Below are 16,372 nucleotides of genomic sequence, written 5' to 3'. Positions count from 1 at the left end.
TGACTGCCGCCTGGGAGGATGAGCCGAACAATTTTTTAAAGCTTTGGATACAATGAGTAAATGCATCCATCTCATATAAACTTTGAATTTGAAAGCTAAATATTTAATCGCGTCAGTATAGGCATTTTCTGTTAACCACAAAAATGAAAAAATCTTTATTAATTTAATTGATTTAACGGCAAGAAAAAACGAGTTAGTTTGAAAATAGATTTTTCTTTAATTTCATTATAATTAATCAAATAAATTGTTCTCAGTTAAATACATATAACATTCTGAGTAACATCATCGTATTCAGATTTCAGTATATTGCGCCTAAACACGTGGTTTCCACCAACAGCCAAATATACAACAAACTAAATATTTCTCCATGACATGGACTGGAAATCTATCTGCAAAAATTGGGGATTTATGACATAAACATTTCGTAGTACCATTCAAAATGAAGAACGGCTGACACAGTTGTAATATTTAAGGAATATCTTTGTACACGAATACGAGTTTAAACTGAAGTATCAATGCATTTCTTGGGTTTATTTTTTCTCATTTTGTTCTTAGCGATTTATGTTTTTACAGTATATGCGTGTGTTGTGTATGTATACATCGATTTGTGGTTTTACTTTTAATGTTTATGTGGTTTATAAAAATTGAATTTTAATTAATTGCCAACAAAAGGGGTTAGTTTTTCCACAAGCTAATTTGTTTGCTTCTTTTAATACAGTATTGAAGTGACAGTAACATAATATAATTATAGGCATTCCATGATTTAGGATACCATACTTGCAGGCTATTAAAGCTTTTAAAGATACATATATGCAGTTTTGAGCATTAAATCAATTTAAACACAATTACATCGAAATAGGGTTGGAAGGAAGTGAGGATAAGAAACGGAGCCAAATTAACATCTTAAGTACGTATTTTTTAAGAGGTAATACATTATACATATAGTACATTTTATGTATATAAATATTTGTTATTTTTGCTTATCACTATTAGGCAAATGCACTACAGCCGGATGTAGCCATTGATTTCTCAAATGTATGCAAAAAGGTCCCAATTAATTAATACCTTTTTCAAACGTAAACACAACATAATTCTACATTACAAAACGATTGACTAAATTCGGATAAAAAAAAAGAAAGAACAGAACAAAGAATAGTATCATAGAGAAGAACAATATTTACGGAAACAGGCAGGCTTCTTTCGAATACGGATTAAACATGTGATGGATAGTAACGGGAAATTTGATTCTCTGCAATAAGCTCATAAAATAAAATGTGCTTGAAATTTGTTATTTAATTTGGGGGCTTAGGCCTATTGTTTGGGCGGCTCTTCTGGTTTTGAAAGAAGAGGCGTGGAAGCAGCGGTTGCATCTCTATCATCCTGTTCACCATTTTGAAGATCTCCTGCATCTGAGGCCACTAAACTACTCATCGAGGCATCCTCCGTGGGTTCAGTGTTGCCAATCTTTTGATCACCTTGAATGTGCACACTGGGACTATTGCTCTTTTCGTCGTGTGATAAATCAATATTCGTTGGGGACGAAGTTAAACTTCGGTTCGGCTTAGACGAACGTCTAGTGCTCTGGTTAGCCGCTAAGTATCGTGGCTTTTCATCTTCACTTATCGAGTGCAGCAGACGTTCCACTTCATCGTCGAATGTCTCACTTGAAAATGTTCCCGATTTACGACTTTTATCCAATAAAGTGGCCTTTTTCGCAGTGAGATATAGCACACGTTTAATTGCAATATATATCACATCTGTTATAGCGCGAACAGAGTAATCAGGGACAAAGGATTGTCGAATTTTCGAATCCATATTCAGCGACTGTAAAGATCCCATTTGCGTTGGAGAATCTAAAGAGAACAGGGAGTCTTTTTATTAAGAATTTGTATCGAATATTTAATGATCTTTTAACACATACCGATAACTACATTTTGGACCAATGCTTGGGTTCCAAAATAAGTAAATGGGCCACTCTCGAACATGAGAGCTTCCTTTCCAATAGTGACCTCCACACGGCCCTCCAATATAAGTACAAAGAAGTCGACAGCTTTGCCTTGGGTGAAAATGTACAGACTGGGATCGTCTTTACTTTTTCCTTTGGATTTGATATTGTGGAAAACGTCCTGATTGAGCAATCTCCGGAGAATTGGTTCCGAGATGACATCTTTTTTGAACGCATCAACAGCTGGACGAGGAATTGTTTTGTAGTCATTTCATAGTCTCAATAAGTCTCAGTTTTTGCTTACCTGTGCTTAAGTACTGGAAGGTGGCCAAGGTTAGTTGTGGAGATATCCGCACGGCCTGAATCTCTCGGCGTTCGGCAAATGCTGAAAAGTCTGCCTTTTTATAACGATTTCTTTTCACTTTGGTGCGGTTATCAACAAAGACATCCGTCTCATCGACAATTTCCGCCTGGATAAGTTCCTCAATTACATCCTCGAGTGTAACCAAGCCAACGGTCTCATAAAAGGGATCCCCATCGCCCTCATTGTTAACGCGGTGCACAAATGCGATATGACCAATTGTACCCTCTTTGAATTGGTTAAACATAATATCCAAGGTGTAGTCTTCAAATACAAAATGAACCGGATTCTGATAGAATTCGCACAATGTTTTCAGTGGCGTATTGTCGTCGGTATCCACAAATGCCAAATCCTTAATGTAGAGCAACGTGACAATATTTTTTCTATCTCCATCGAAGACGGGAATGCGGGAATAGCCCGAGTTCATGATTTCGGATACAGTTTCAAAATCAAGCACAGCCTCCAATGAGAGCATAAAAGCATCATCAATGTGTGTCATCACGTCTGCAACTGTCTTTTTGCGTAGCTCCAGTGCGCCCGATATGATATTCACTTCATTTTTATCAAGATCGTTGATATCGTTGGTGACCTAAACAGCGGATCATCAAATTTGTTTGAGCAATTTGTTTGTAAACATGTTTCTTCCCCGTACTTACACGAACAAGTTCCTTTAATCGTTCTCGATTGTAAACATTGCCAATTTCTTCACCCAACAGCGCATCGAGAATACGAGAAATAGGGTACGAGAGGGGCGCTGTTATGGCCATTACTGTTTTTGTTACTAATATGGTTTTGGCTCCAATAGCCAAGCCATGTCGTGAGCACACAGCCTGTAAAATGAAAGTGAAAAGTGTTGTGTTATTCGTATAAATAATTCCAAATCGAAATTAATCGTTAGGGTACGGGAAATGTTTTTAATAAAATTAATGTAATTGTTAGTTTTATGTCAAAAGAGGACGCGCTTCAGTTGACATTCTTGCTGAAACTTTCAGTTAAAGTCACAAAGAAAATTTATGCATATTTTAGATTTTCCTTTAATTAAGGATCATCTGTACCCCACGCAACTATTTAACGTTAATTAAGCAAGTTAATTCCCATCCTCATCCTCTCATCTAATCGAATAACTACGCATTTATGCAACCACAAATATACCAATTATATTGAATTATGTAACTATCGTTAAATGGGAACCGGCGAACCTAGCTAACCGCTGCCATTTCTTTTTCATTGTTAAATTAATATTATTCATTTGAAGACCTACCTGAGGCGTTATTTCACCAAAGAGTACGATGGCCAGTGTGGAAAATATAACAGCAAAAAGTCCAGAAGTTAAACCATCCAGTAGAATGGTAAAGGTTGAGTTAACCAACACATTACCCAAGAGAATACTGCACAACAGATAATTACCTTGATCTCTGACGGGGGCTATTTTTGCTGCATATTTTTTTTCTTTTTCCGTGCCAGTGTTTCGCAGTATCTAATAAATACAAACATGTATAGATATAATAAAGGTAAACAACTTGGGTACAATATCGCGCTTAGCAGAATGACAGACCTTTAATTCGGTGCGGTCCATGGCCATCAAGCCCAAATTTAGCCCTGAGAACAAGGCTGAGAAGCATAGACAAACTACGATGATCGTTATTGCCACCCAGATGGGTAAGAATGGTTCATACGTTTGTATCCTTAGCCATTTGGAATTCCCCTGATGCTCAAGAGGTGAGGTGGTTACAGCTGTGCTGTGCTGTAAATGCAAATTTACAAATTATAATATGATGGTTGTCTTCATAGCGCAGCCTCCTAAACTCACATCTTTAATATCTTCTGCATTTTTAGCACAAATGTAATATAGGCTACTGGACGCTGGAAAAATGACCTTGTATGTGGCAGAAAATCCATCGCTGGAGACTTCTAGGGGAGCGAAGAGGTCAGTGGCCGGCTTCAGGCAAGGACCTCCGTAATCATTCTCCTCATTGGTAAACGTGATAACAGTATTTTTCTGCAAGCCATGGCCAAAGATTCTGAACATTTGGTCTTTCGCAGTCAGTACACTAGGTATGCCATCGTTTGTCTCTGTTGAACCGTCTTCCAATCGTATACCGTAAATCCGGATTTGGTTTACGGTGTCCCTCCGAATTCGCAGGCTAAAATAAACGAAATGAAAAAATAAATACAAAAACTAGGATGAACGTTGTAAGTCGCGTTGCTGCTCAAGAATATGTAAATATGTATGTACATATATGTATGTACTTTATAGGGTCGGAAACGTTTCCTTACGGTTATAATAAATCTTGGTCTCAATTCATCCTACCCTTTGTATTGCAATCATCTCTCTCTCTTTACATATGTATACATATGTATGTACAGCATGGACGATTAGCAAGGCAATCTACTGGAATATTGGTAAAAGTGCGTTACTACACTAGCGAACACGAAGTGGCCCACTTTTTCTGATAATTTATTTAATCTGAAATTACTCCTTGCTGTGGGAGCGTTAAATTCGAGTACTGATTAAAAAAAAAGATAATTAGTGCAGATACAGAACAGTAAGAGAGGCAAACCCTGCGTCACAAAGAGGAACCTTTTCTCAGCGTCACAATCAGATTTCTCTTATCATTTTCAATATCAATATAAGTATATACTAGTTTCTACCAAAAAGTAGATGTTAAAAATTGTTCAACAAAATTGCAAACAATGAAAAAATAAAAAAAAAATTAATGCTGTGTTGACCCGTACTCAGGGCCGTTCTAAGGAAAATTTGCACCCGTGGCAAACTTGAAAACGGCGCCCCGAATCTTATTCAAAAATTGATGGATTCAAGTCAAACTCGGTGCCCCTAAACTTTGGCGAGCTTAAAATCTATGGATTTTATTATTTATTCATTTGTTTGACCACCCCAACTTTGAGTTTTTGGCTTTAATCGATCACAGACTAAATGTTTGAAGTGAAAAATGTTAACTGAATTGGATTTCGTATTTGTTTTTACCAAAAAAGTTGTGGGAGTCATGAAAGAATGTTCATAAGCGTGTACTAAGTGTTGATATCCTCTCCTAGCAAAGTATGTAAGATCCAGGAATCCTTACATGTTCTAGTGTCTTTCAAGACACTCTGCGTCATTGCTTCAAACCATTTGTGTTGCTTGTGCCCTGTCATGCTAAAATAAATGTGTTGTACTTGCATACATACAAACGTCGATAAGCCAACATGCGTATGTGCGTACCCACTTCCACATATATGTATGTACATATATTCTGTCTCCTCGAAAGAAAAAAGAGTATGGGTGTGCAAACACAATCATGAATCAGCTAGCGCGTTGGCTAACACTGACACAATCCAGATTTTTTCGGATGAAGATACGTCCCAAATCAGAAAAAATACTCGAAGCGTTGTACAGTGGGACCTTGGGACTTTTTAGATTGCAAAATTGGTATCTTCTGAACTTAAGTACATTACATTAATTAAATTGTAGTATGCAGTATTTATTAAATAATATTTAAGAGTTTGTGAAAGTTTTTTTTAGTTGGTAAAACCAATTGGGTTGTAACGCTGAGACGAAAGTTACACAGAATCTTACAGGATGACCAAACATTCATAAGTCTTGTGTGTCTTCATGTCTTCATTGAAAATAGTTTCCATTTCTAAGGTAAACACATATCTCATATAATAATAAAATAAACCTAAACCTAGCTGCCGTAGCTGAGCGATCGTCCTTGGGGAGGAATACTATTTTCATTCATAATTTTATTTATATTCGAAAGATGTTTGTTCCAACAAACTCAAACAGCTGTAGATGAATGTGTGTTCCCATAGCTGAAATAGGAACGATCGATCTGCTCTGGCTTTCTTTCTCGATTGTGCTTGGCGCACACGAAATATTAAAATATTGAAAAGTATTTGTATTTGTTATAATAATTAGATGGATACTGCCCTTACGTGTTTTGAAATGGCTAACTGTAACTTTTACATACTAAATGATATTTCCACATATTTAGGTACATACACATGTACATATACATAAATATGCAGTATATTTAACAAATTATTACCAAAACCTTGGACGAATCGTACGAATACTTAGTATAAAAATAGCTATTTTTGGTTTATGAGAGCATTATGTAGCGTTCGATCAGTAAAATGTATTTGTTTGAAAGTAGTTTTATTCAAAAGAACACTACATAGTATGTAGACCCAGACCCAGACCCAGACACTCATTCCGTCCCGCTGTCCCGTAATTATTTACACACATACAATGTACATATGTCAGCAATAACGTTATTAATGCAGAGCACAGAAAAATTCTGATAAATACGTTCTAGATATATAACTATGAGCCTATGTGTGTAGACCTGAACATGTACATATGTATGTACATACATACATATAAGCCTTATAACAGAAAGTGAAATCGAAGCAAGAGTCAGCAGAGCTATTCATTATGTTTACTTTATGATACGAGCAAACTCGTATGCTTGCATGCATACACATGTAAGTAGAATTGAATGCACATACAGAAATTTTAGCTATCACTATTCTTTCGCGAGAACTTGCCTTGCTTGATTTTGTGATGACGACACCGACATCCGTCTTAAGTCAATACTTTTAATGTTTTCTAGGGTTTCGTAGGGTGTTTTCACAGAAGCACTGTCACCATTTAAAACGGAGCATAGGCCCACATTTGCACCATTAGCAAAAACGAGTATAGTTATTAGGACCGCGAAATGTGTGCTTTTCATTTTTAGCGAACTAGGCAGCATGCATGCTTGTGCGATTGATTTTTCATTTTTCACACGCGACGTCAGGTTAATAGCTTTTTGGAAAACGAAATTTAAAAGCCTTAAATTCGTTACCAGACTGCTAATCCAGTTTTGTATTTTATATTGCTCTGTCCATTTAGTCCGCTTTTGAAATTTATCAAAACACTGTTTACTTTTTTCCATACTACGTAATTTTTCCGACTCGACACAATTCCAAATCAAAGTACGGTACGAGTGTAGTATATCGATATGCTATGCCAATATATATTTCTTTTTAATATATTTGTAGGAGATTTTTGTTGGAGAAAATATTCTTGGATAATTATTGGAACCGGAACGAACTTCTTTTCCCAAGAAAACGCATAGTACTCAGCTATTTATCGCTGTGCTATATATTTAGCTGCATGCAGAGTGTGACCAGGTGTGCATGCTTCACGGTTTCAGTGCTCAGTCAACGGTGTTTTGCTTACAAACTTGATTTTCACCGGCTGGGGCGCTATTCCCCGAAAAACTTTTATCGGTTTCATAGAATGTATTAAAAATTATATTCATTGTTGTTTGATTGACACACCAACAGGTCACACAGAAATATCAATGAAAACATGTCCTTCTATTCTACACAACATACCTTGCATATTTCTTAGAGATTCGCCTTTTTATCAATATACCATGTAAATATTTATCGCCGAAAAAGTACATATCGATATATTGTTATATCAATATCTCTATGTTTAATAAATATCCAATTATTTGTTGGTCCAGAATCAAAAAATTAATTAAAATGGATAACTCCGACGATCTACCGCCCATCGACATTGTTACATATATAACAGACGAGTTGCAGCAAACATACAGAAGCACGGGTGGCGAGAAAGAAAAGGTAAAAGTATTAAATGACTTTCTTGAGCGATGGGATGACGACAACTCCATTGCAAAGCTCAAGGCTACAAACATTGAGTTTGAATCGGGTAAGTTTGAATGAAATCATCACAACACACAAATCTTTATTAAATGCCACCTTAGATTTGGATTGGTTTAACGTCAGTGAGCCCTTGACCCTGGAAGGTCTGCGCGGAAAAGTGGTTGTTCTAGACTTCTTTACCTATTGCTGCATAAACTGCATGCACGTATTGCCAGAGCTGCACAGTCTGGAAGAGCGCTTTCCCATTGAAAGTGGACTTGTGGTTATCGGTGTACACAGTCCGAAGTTTGAGAACGAACGCACTACGTCAAACATACTGTCTGCTGTAGATCGATATTGTATCACGCATCCCATTGTAAACGATTCCCGTTCCGCTTTGTGGCGTGCTCTTGGCATACGCTGCTGGCCATCAATAATGGTGTTGAGTCCGACTGGGTTGCCGATGTTGTTACTTATGGGTGAAGGACATGGGCTATTCCTGCAAGAGTTTATTGGTGCCGCGTTATCTTTTTTTGGCCGACAGGAGAAAATCAATTTCGGCAGTGTACCTATTCAGCTGTCAAGTCATTTGCATCCGGCGTCTAGCTTGCGGTTTCCTGCTAAAATTGCTCGAAGTGCATCGGGTCGCTACGCAATAGCTGATGCTGGTAACAATCGTGTGCTTGTGATGTCCCCCGATGGTGTCGCAGAACACAGGATCGGTGGTCTTCAGGCTGGCTTCGTGGATGGTAATTTGACTTTAGCCCGTTTTAATAGTCCGCAGGGAGTGGCTTTTCTGAATGAGAACACGCTAATTGTTGCTGACACCGAAAATCACGCACTCCGAAAAATATCTTTAGAAAATGAAATGGTAGAAACCCTTGCCGGTACCGGACAACAAGGAAACGAACGGGTTGGTGGTCGTGTAGGGCCTTTGCAGTCTTTATCTTCGCCTTGGGACGTGGCTGTATTTCGCACTCGTGATATGGATATGTCCTTTCATCTTGACGAGCGTAATGTGCCTGAAAAATCCATTATACTTATCTCAATGGCCGGAACTCATCAGATTTGGGGATACTTTCCAGAGGGTATTATTTGGTGGAAATTTCGCAAGTTCGAGCCACTCTGTTGTGTGTCGTTGATCGGCAACGGCCTGGAAGAAAATCGTAACAACTCATATCCACAGAACGCTGCATTTGCTCAGCCCTCTGGTCTGGCCATGTCCAAAGACTTTCTCTTCATAGCTGACAGTGAAAGTTCTAGCATACGGAAGGCTTCCATGATTGATGGAAAAGTGATGCCAGTAGTTGGAGGCGATCGCAACCCGCTGGTAAGTTGTACTATTTCAAACAAAATACAAATTTTGTGTAATTTTTAACTTTTCAGAACCTATTTGCATTCGGCGATGTCGATGGCAAGCTTTCCAATGCGAAACTTCAACACCCGCTCGGCGTGGCACACAATGATGCCGACAACAAGGTGTTTGTGGCTGACACATATAATCATAAAATTAAAGTTATTGATACCGAGACGAACGTTGTTTCGACATTGGCTATCAAAAGTCAAGATGGCACTCCTCTGACTTTCAACGAGCCAGCTGGACTATGCTTGGACGCAGACGGAAAGAATTTGTTGGTCTCAGATACCAATAATCACGCCATACAAATAATTGATTTGTTAACCCTTAAAGCCCGACCATTAGTAGTGGATTTTAGCAAAGTTGATAGCGCTAGTGAAACGGATGCGCCGCAACTTCCACTAAAGAATGCCGAACATCATATTCTCAGGCCTTTGCCTTTGCATTGTAACAAAAAGAGCGCGATAAACTTCAATATTCGACTCTCGCCACAGCTTAAGTTTACAGAAGAAGCTCCGCAAAAATGGACGATTAGAACGTTGAACAGTGCACTGGAGGTGAATAAAAAATCCGGATGCCTAACCAATGGAATGTGCAACTTGGAGGCACAGATAATGAAAAAGGATTTTGGAAATGCAAACAATCCTTTATTTACTATTGAATTTGCCTTGAATCTGTGCGACGCAAAGTGCTGCCTTATGAAAAGGTTCGTTGTTGTTGTTAATTGCGAGCCCAATGTGGAGGAGTACATACAGAGCCATGATGTAAATATTCAAGTCGACCATTCAAGTATAAGCTCATGATGCTAAAATATGCTCATCGTTTTTCTCGTATGTACAGTCCTTTTTATTGAAATTGTTTATTTACATAATTGTTTAGTTTTTAATTTGACTATTTGACATAATAAAATATTGATTAAAATGATAATCCTGGAAGTCTCTTAAGCATAGGATATGCTACTTTGTGTGCTGGAAATGTGTGCGGCCGGCCCTACATAGCGTTTTTGCAAATTGCCTTAGCTTGATCTGTGTCACCGGCTGCCTTACATACTTCAGAGAGCAAATTTTTTAGAATTGACGCTTGTCTACCCTGGGAACCATCTATTGTGATAGTTGGAATGAACGTTACTTGTGGCCTGAGGGAATGTGTGGCTTCTCCATTATGTTTCATCAGCTCCAAGCCATGGTCGCTGTCATAACATTTTTGTATGAGATCAATGTTTTCACTATACTGTTTCACACACTGAAAATTAGAGATTGTATCCACGAAGGGAATATTTTAGTGATTTCTCCCTCCTGGCAGCATCATATCATAATTACCTTTCGCATTGCCTCTTGAGGTAAACGATTATCACGAATCATACAGGATACAACCTGTAACCGTACGAGTGGATCTTCAATTGCTTCAGCCGCACAGGCGTGATAGATATTTGCCTGACATTCTGTCGGACCATGTTGGCAATCAAAACTTAATTTTCCACCGCTTTCACTTGTTGTCGCCTTGCCATAGGGTACAAGCATTACCTCCATTATTGGTGCAGCAACCTCGTACGCTGTGAGTAGCTGCTTTGTAATAAAGTATTTTGAGTCTGGACATAGAGCCTCATAGAACACCATGACTAGCACGGGCGCTCCAATGGCCCGTTGATAATTTGTCTGGTCCTAAACATAGGTAGTGTAAATTTAAAAAATATAACGCACATACATGGTACTTACCGTTAACGGTGGCAGAGGTGAATTGAAAAGTAAAATTCGTAGCAAACAGCCGAGTATGACGACTATGCAAATAATTATCACTATGCGTTTACGTGTCGGAACCATTTGAGACATTCATGTGCGGTGCATGGAGTTCAACTGGTATGAATCGGGGCTGGGAAAAATGCTAAAAATTAAATTGTAAATAGTAGCATTTCCTTTCTTTTAATCATTTTTTTACCAAAAAATATATATTTACAATTGTACCAGTGTGACCGCGCAATTATCGATAAAATATACCGTCAGACCATCGAAAATATACCAAAATATATTGGTATAAATATACCAATAGACCGTAGTCTTAAGAGCATTTTCACGATTTTGATGTTCTATTTAATATTACCAGCTTGCAAAGACTTTTAACACTGAAACAATAGCTTAATCTGTTTAAAGGATCAATGCGACGTACTGTAAATACTAATTTTTATTAGTTTGTGTACCTTATGACCTTATACTTTACAAATTTGTATTTGAATTTTTCATTAAAATCACCCTTCTGGAAGCAAGGAAGCTTTGTCTACAGTATGTAAATGTCTGTCAATTATTAAAAGAGACACGTATATTAACTGATAACATTGAAAAATTTGAAAAATGGCGGGCACAACAAAAGCGATAAAGAAATTCTATTGTTTTTCTGAAAGGGACTCTGACAGACTCTTGCCACCGATCTAGGCTAAAACTAGATCTAGATCTAGATCTTAACACCATCGCTTTTGGGACAGATAGATTTTACAGTTCCTTCCAGACCAGGGCTCGGCATGTGAATTTACCTTTACTTTACTTTATACATTATACTTAAAAGTTTTGTTGTTCTTTTTAAATGGTTTTATGTTCTAACAAGGAGGAACGTTGTAAGACGCGTTCGTAGGCGTCACAACTCTTTTACTCTCTGCAGTGCAGTGTTTGGCTCATTGTTGTTGTAATTGTTATTTTCTTTTAATTTCGTTCGCACAAGTGGGAAAATACTTTCTGTTTTAGTATTTTTTTTTTTTAAATAAATCTATAAGCATTTTTTTTTATTAAAAATAAAAAAGGATAACGTTACAATTTTAACATTCAAAAAATTCTATTATTTGTTTTACTAATTATTTACTTATATTAATTATAAAATCTTATAAACACATTTCAACTTAACTAATGTCGCTGAAAAACTCCTTTTCGTTTTTCATATAATTCACTTCGTCAAAGCATACAATTTGGACTGAAGCCAGTCTTTGACGATCAAACTGTCAGTCAGACTCATTGCTCACTTTTTTTCCTTTTCTTTGCAGCCTGTGTAGGTTTCTGTTTTGACCAATCCTCCTAAAATTATTATTTATTTATCAGTTTTGTCAATGTTACAGGGTGCCGTATAACATTTTTCATACCTCGCTCGAGTTTTCATCCGATGAGTATATGGTTTTAATGATCTCCGAGTTCTTTTTGTTGCCCGTGTTGTGATTATTTGCGTCCTTTTTACTAACTGGTTGCTTGCGTCCTCGACCGCTCCCTCCACGACGGCCAACGGCAGTGACTTCGTCTTCCGCTGCCAATGCGAATAGATCACTAAATTGTTTCTATAGAAATATATAAGAAACTGTAATTATACGATCCAGCAATCAATTATTTACTGAGAACTTGCCTTTGTGCTCTCATTACTATGGGAGTATGCCGATTGTAATGCTCGCTGCATCATATCATGAACATATAGCCCGGTACCTGTGCCGTGCCTGCAGCTTCTTCTATAATGCTCTAGATGGTTTAATACCTATTAAATTTAAGCAACAAATAATTGATAAACTCTGATTCCATGTAATAAACCTACTTGATCAGCGGAGGGTGTACTGCTGGCAACGGAACTGCCTTTAGATGGTCGTTTTCTTTTGTTAGGAGATGAGCTGGGATATTTTGACGTGAGCAAAGATGCAATGATTTCCGACAGCTTTTCTTCGTACCGCTGACACCAAAACCTATTAGGAAAATCGTTATATATTTATGATAATTATAATTGTATATGTTTACCTTAACGCCGAAGTTACAAAGGGATCTCCCCTTGATTTAGCTTCCCTGCTAAGCATTAGTCGAATGATTTCATTCGTTGGCTCTTCATTTTTTAAAAGTAAGAGAAAATGACTGAGTGCTTCGGGATGATTAGCAGCTTCCAATTCGGGCAATAGGTCCTAAAAATACATAGAAATAAACTTAGTTTTGTAAGTAAAGGCTTTTGTATCTATTGCTTACCTGTATAGTCTTTAAGGGTACATCGTGTGCTTGCACGAGCTGCCACAGACAGAATTGTTCGTATGTCTCATAATCTAGGCTCTCTCTAATACAATCAATTAGTCCATCTTGTTTAAATATGGTGAGTTTGCCTTGCGCGACCGAGTATATTATGTCGCGAACATTTTTTGCATCTATGCAGCGAAGTGTAATACGCAAGAGCTCAGTGTTATTCGTTGCAATTGACTTGAACTCTCGATAGATGTCAGGCAGGAGCCATAGGTAAATGGTTGTATTTTCCTTCTCAAGCAGGTCGAGGTCTCTGACCAGGCAATTGCCAACCTTGTCATCCGTTGCATCGCATATTTGTCGATAGACGGTCGTCTTGAACTGATATGAAAGTTGTGCATTTTTTCGTGTTTGCAACTTGCAGTGAATCTTCATGAAGTAGAGTAGCAAAAATCCTGTTTCAGGTATGCGCTCACATATCTCCGAGAGCATTGTTTGAAATGGTTTTTTGCTCTTATCATCGTTTTCGTATAGGAAACGGAACAGACCGTATATGGGATAGCTAATGCTCTTTGCCAAAAACTTCTCATCAGTCTTGCTCTCCGAGAATATATTTTGCTGTGGTAAGGTTTCGCGAAGAATTAAAACGGTATTCGAGATCACATAACTGAGCTGAAACTCATCGAAGGCAGACGCTGGTAACGAGCGGAAATCCTTTAAAAATGATTCCCATGTAAATGAGTTTCGTTTCGTTATAAAAGATTCAAATGATTCGGCAATTGCTTCGGCTAGCTCGACCTTTGGCTTTTCTTTAAGTCTGACCTGAAAAAGAAAATTAATTATATTATTATTCGATTTCTTTTTTTGTAATCTGTTCAAATCTTACTTTTGAAAGTGGCAAGTCGTCGTCGTCATCGGTATTTTCATCGTTTTTATTATTCCTGCCCAAGCTCTCAACGTCTTGCTCGCTGAAAATGCCTTCAATTTCTCGCTCTGACGGCGGGATTGCCATTTTGTTGTCCTCATCTACCAGCGATACGACAGATCCAATGTTAGTGGCAAACACAGTTCCAGCCATATCAAAATTTTCTGTAGAAACAAAAATGATTTATTATGAGACGATTCTTATGGATAAATGCTTTGGAATACGAACACTGACCCCCATGCAACATACGTTGGTCTGCATCTTTTTTGACAATTTGTCCAGGGATAGGATGTGGCGTTGGATAAACTGGCTGAGTTAGGTTTGCAGCAGACGACACAAATTCCCTGAAGTTTTCTCGTATTAAATTGCGAAGCTCTCTGTCAAGTTTCGGCGATTCAAACAGTGGCTGTAGGTTTGGTATCACCTGTAAAAAGCAAATATTAAGTATTTAAACAGATGAGATATTGTCTTGAGATCAAACCTGTTTGTCGAGGATAAGTTTTAAGGAATTGTAGACGCCCATTCGTATTTTATCCTCATGCTTCACATAAAAGTTCTTTGTTATGCGACACAGAAAATCTAAAAGCGTACTGCTGACAAATGGATGATTTCTGATGGAGTGGTACATCACTAGAATGCCGGGCTCTATGTTCATAATATTATCTTTGGCTGGATCGAAAAATAACCAATCGTAAAACAATGACAGCTTCGCATTGGCCGATGCAATTGGGTTTGTGCATGATGAGATGAGCCAGCCAATGATCGCCCATCGCGGTATTATGTCCGAACAAAGCATATCGTTAGTCGGGTGGATTACGTTAATGATAAAACGGATGAGGTCGGAGCGCAAGCTGTGCGACTCCGGTGTGGCAAAATACTTGTCCTGAAACCAATCCTGGTAGCGCTTTTGGTTACCAAACTTCACCGACGACGCCAGAAAATGTAATTTGCGTTCCATCTCTGGCAGCAGACGACATTGCAGAAACCTTCGACTTGTCCGAATTTGTAGCAATTGCCAAATCCCATTGAATGTTGGATGTAAGCTTTTCGGACTATAAAGAATATCACGCCACAGTTGCTCGAACTCGGGAATGCGCGCAACGTTTTGCAAAAGGCTATTGGGAAAAATAGATCGAAATAATTGTTAATATTTGAAAATTATTCTTTATAAAACTAGTGCACCTACCGCACAAAATCTCTTCCTAGTGGAATGATATCATGGAAGCGTTCCCGGATCAATGAAATCGTAAACTTAACTTCCTTTTGACGAAGTGATATCAAGGCGGGATTTGCATGATCTTCTATGAGGCGCACATAGCTGTAAACTGTGGATTGTACGAGAAATGGATTGGCTTCCAGCCAAGCTCTGTACTCGATGAATATATCGAGTAGACTCTCCACGAGAAAAAGGTTCCTGTGGGATGCATCTCCTCCGCCAGCTTGTCGTAAACAGTTCCAAATTACATTCTCGACACTGAGTACCTGGTGTTTCACAAACTCTCGCAATACCCAGATAAGCTGTCTGCGGGCAACCTCTGTGAGCTTCGAATACTTCTCGGCGACAAGTAAGGTGAGGTTTGAAACAATCACATTCATCCCATCCCTGGAGACAAGAGTTATGTCCCGATATGTTTTTGGAGCCATGCCAGGGTCTGTTAGCATTATATAAAGGAAGCCAATTGATATCTCGTCATGCTGCTTGTCTTTGCAAACAAACTGCGACAGCATGTCGTGCATCTCCTTATCACTAAGGCCTGCAATTTGTTGCTGCAGGTTAATGAAAGACCGCTCAAATTTCTAAATAACAAGAATGGGAACAAGATTAATATTTATTTTATATGTAATATTTTCTTTCTAATATTTCACCTCCTCGATTTCATCTTTACAGTCAACCGCCGTGCAGACAAACAACTTTGAGACGTGTTGCTGCTGCTCCATTTGCATGTGTGGGTGTGTGTTTTGTGTGTGTGTAATGGTCTGCTCAAGTTTCACTAGGCCAGGCTATCACTTAATGTTTTGTTGCAGCTTCATAACCGTAAGCTGTTAAGCAAATATGAAGAAAACGGCATACAAGAACGGCATTTCAATAAGCATCTATTAAAAATAGTGTTTTTTCTGTTTTGATTTCAAGTCGACAGAAAAAATATGGTTCCAGTGTTACCGCGTA

The 16,372-nt window shown here is 38.2% G+C and overlaps 4 protein-coding genes across 5 annotated transcripts; 1 reads left to right on the top strand and 3 right to left on the bottom strand.

The window, feature by feature from the left end:
* Positions 1-1,295: 1,295 nt before the first annotated feature.
* Positions 1,296-7,417, bottom strand: LOC117900077 (metal transporter CNNM2). Of its 2 annotated transcripts, XM_034810281.1 has the most exons (8): positions 6,855-7,417; positions 4,117-4,450; positions 3,862-4,050; positions 3,568-3,783; positions 2,963-3,136; positions 2,250-2,895; positions 1,922-2,188; positions 1,296-1,853 (listed from the first exon to the last, which is right to left on the bottom strand). In XM_034810281.1, the coding sequence occupies exons 1-8, from the start codon at positions 7,241-7,243 to the stop codon at positions 1,312-1,314; spliced, it is 2,757 nt and encodes a 918-aa protein (XP_034666172.1). In that variant the 5' UTR covers positions 7,244-7,417; the 3' UTR covers positions 1,296-1,311. The 2 variants fall into 2 exon arrangements, with proteins under 2 accessions (XP_034666172.1, XP_034666173.1); XM_034810282.1 differs by lacking the exons at positions 3,862-4,050; positions 4,117-4,450; positions 6,855-7,417 and having other exon boundaries at positions 3,714-3,765.
* A 359-nt stretch (positions 7,418-7,776) lies between these two features.
* On the top strand, positions 7,777-10,245 carry LOC117900075 (NHL repeat-containing protein 2). The gene is made up of 3 exons (XM_034810279.1): positions 7,777-8,028; positions 8,084-9,291; positions 9,348-10,245. Exons 1-3 carry the CDS (start codon positions 7,788-7,790, stop codon positions 10,119-10,121), a joined length of 2,223 nt encoding a protein of 740 aa, XP_034666170.1. The 5' UTR covers positions 7,777-7,787; the 3' UTR covers positions 10,122-10,245.
* A 35-nt stretch (positions 10,246-10,280) lies between these two features.
* LOC117900076 (gamma-interferon-inducible lysosomal thiol reductase) lies at positions 10,281-11,229 on the bottom strand. Its single transcript, XM_034810280.1, has 3 exons — positions 11,034-11,229; positions 10,638-10,979; positions 10,281-10,560 (listed from the first exon to the last, which is right to left on the bottom strand). The coding sequence occupies exons 1-3, from the start codon at positions 11,145-11,147 to the stop codon at positions 10,309-10,311; spliced, it is 708 nt and encodes a 235-aa protein (XP_034666171.1). The 5' UTR covers positions 11,148-11,229; the 3' UTR covers positions 10,281-10,308.
* Positions 11,230-12,232: 1,003 nt separating this feature from the next.
* LOC117900959 (integrator complex subunit 3 homolog) lies at positions 12,233-16,370 on the bottom strand. The gene is made up of 11 exons (XM_034811534.1): positions 16,072-16,370; positions 15,392-16,002; positions 14,687-15,320; positions 14,440-14,629; positions 14,167-14,369; positions 13,293-14,102; positions 13,074-13,231; positions 12,877-13,021; positions 12,694-12,819; positions 12,440-12,628; positions 12,233-12,374 (listed from the first exon to the last, which is right to left on the bottom strand). The coding sequence occupies exons 1-11, from the start codon at positions 16,147-16,149 to the stop codon at positions 12,312-12,314; spliced, it is 3,207 nt and encodes a 1,068-aa protein (XP_034667425.1). The 5' UTR covers positions 16,150-16,370; the 3' UTR covers positions 12,233-12,311.
* Between the last annotated feature and the right edge of the window lie 2 nt (positions 16,371-16,372).

Source organism: Drosophila subobscura, chromosome U (genome assembly GCF_008121235.1).
Source record: "Drosophila subobscura isolate 14011-0131.10 chromosome U, UCBerk_Dsub_1.0, whole genome shotgun sequence".
In the NCBI taxonomy this organism is placed as follows: Eukaryota; Metazoa; Arthropoda; class Insecta; order Diptera; family Drosophilidae; genus Drosophila; species Drosophila subobscura.
This window is presented reverse-complemented; position numbering and strand designations above follow the sequence as displayed.

Excerpts from the sequence above, each read along its gene's own strand:
- LOC117900077 (XM_034810281.1), bottom strand. The coding sequence starts at position 7,243 with ATGGAAAAAAGTAAACAGTGTTTTGATAAATTTCAAAAGCGGACTAAA. Across the intron at positions 3,137-3,567 it reads TTGGTGAAATAACGCCTCAG|GCTGTGTGCTCACGACATGG; the intron begins GTAGGTCTTCAA and ends TTCATTTTACAG. Across the intron at positions 1,854-1,921 it reads GGTCCAAAATGTAGTTATCG|ATTCTCCAACGCAAATGGGA; the intron begins GTATGTGTTAAA and ends TGTTCTCTTTAG.
- LOC117900075 (XM_034810279.1), top strand. The coding sequence starts at position 7,788 with ATGTTTAATAAATATCCAATTATTTGTTGGTCCAGAATCAAAAAATTA. Across the intron at positions 8,029-8,083 it reads AAACATTGAGTTTGAATCGG|ATTTGGATTGGTTTAACGTC; the intron begins GTAAGTTTGAAT and ends ATGCCACCTTAG. Across the intron at positions 9,292-9,347 it reads GAGGCGATCGCAACCCGCTG|AACCTATTTGCATTCGGCGA; the intron begins GTAAGTTGTACT and ends TTAACTTTTCAG.
- LOC117900076 (XM_034810280.1), bottom strand. The coding sequence starts at position 11,147 with ATGTCTCAAATGGTTCCGACACGTAAACGCATAGTGATAATTATTTGC. Across the intron at positions 10,980-11,033 it reads CACCTCTGCCACCGTTAACG|GACCAGACAAATTATCAACG; the intron begins GTAAGTACCATG and ends ACCTATGTTTAG. Across the intron at positions 10,561-10,637 it reads CTCAAGAGGCAATGCGAAAG|TGTGTGAAACAGTATAGTGA; the intron begins GTAATTATGATA and ends TCTAATTTTCAG.
- LOC117900959 (XM_034811534.1), bottom strand. The coding sequence starts at position 16,149 with ATGCAAATGGAGCAGCAGCAACACGTCTCAAAGTTGTTTGTCTGCACG. Across the intron at positions 16,003-16,071 it reads GTAAAGATGAAATCGAGGAG|AAATTTGAGCGGTCTTTCAT; the intron begins GTGAAATATTAG and ends CTTGTTATTTAG. Across the intron at positions 13,022-13,073 it reads TTTGTAACTTCGGCGTTAAG|GTTTTGGTGTCAGCGGTACG; the intron begins GTAAACATATAC and ends TTTTCCTAATAG.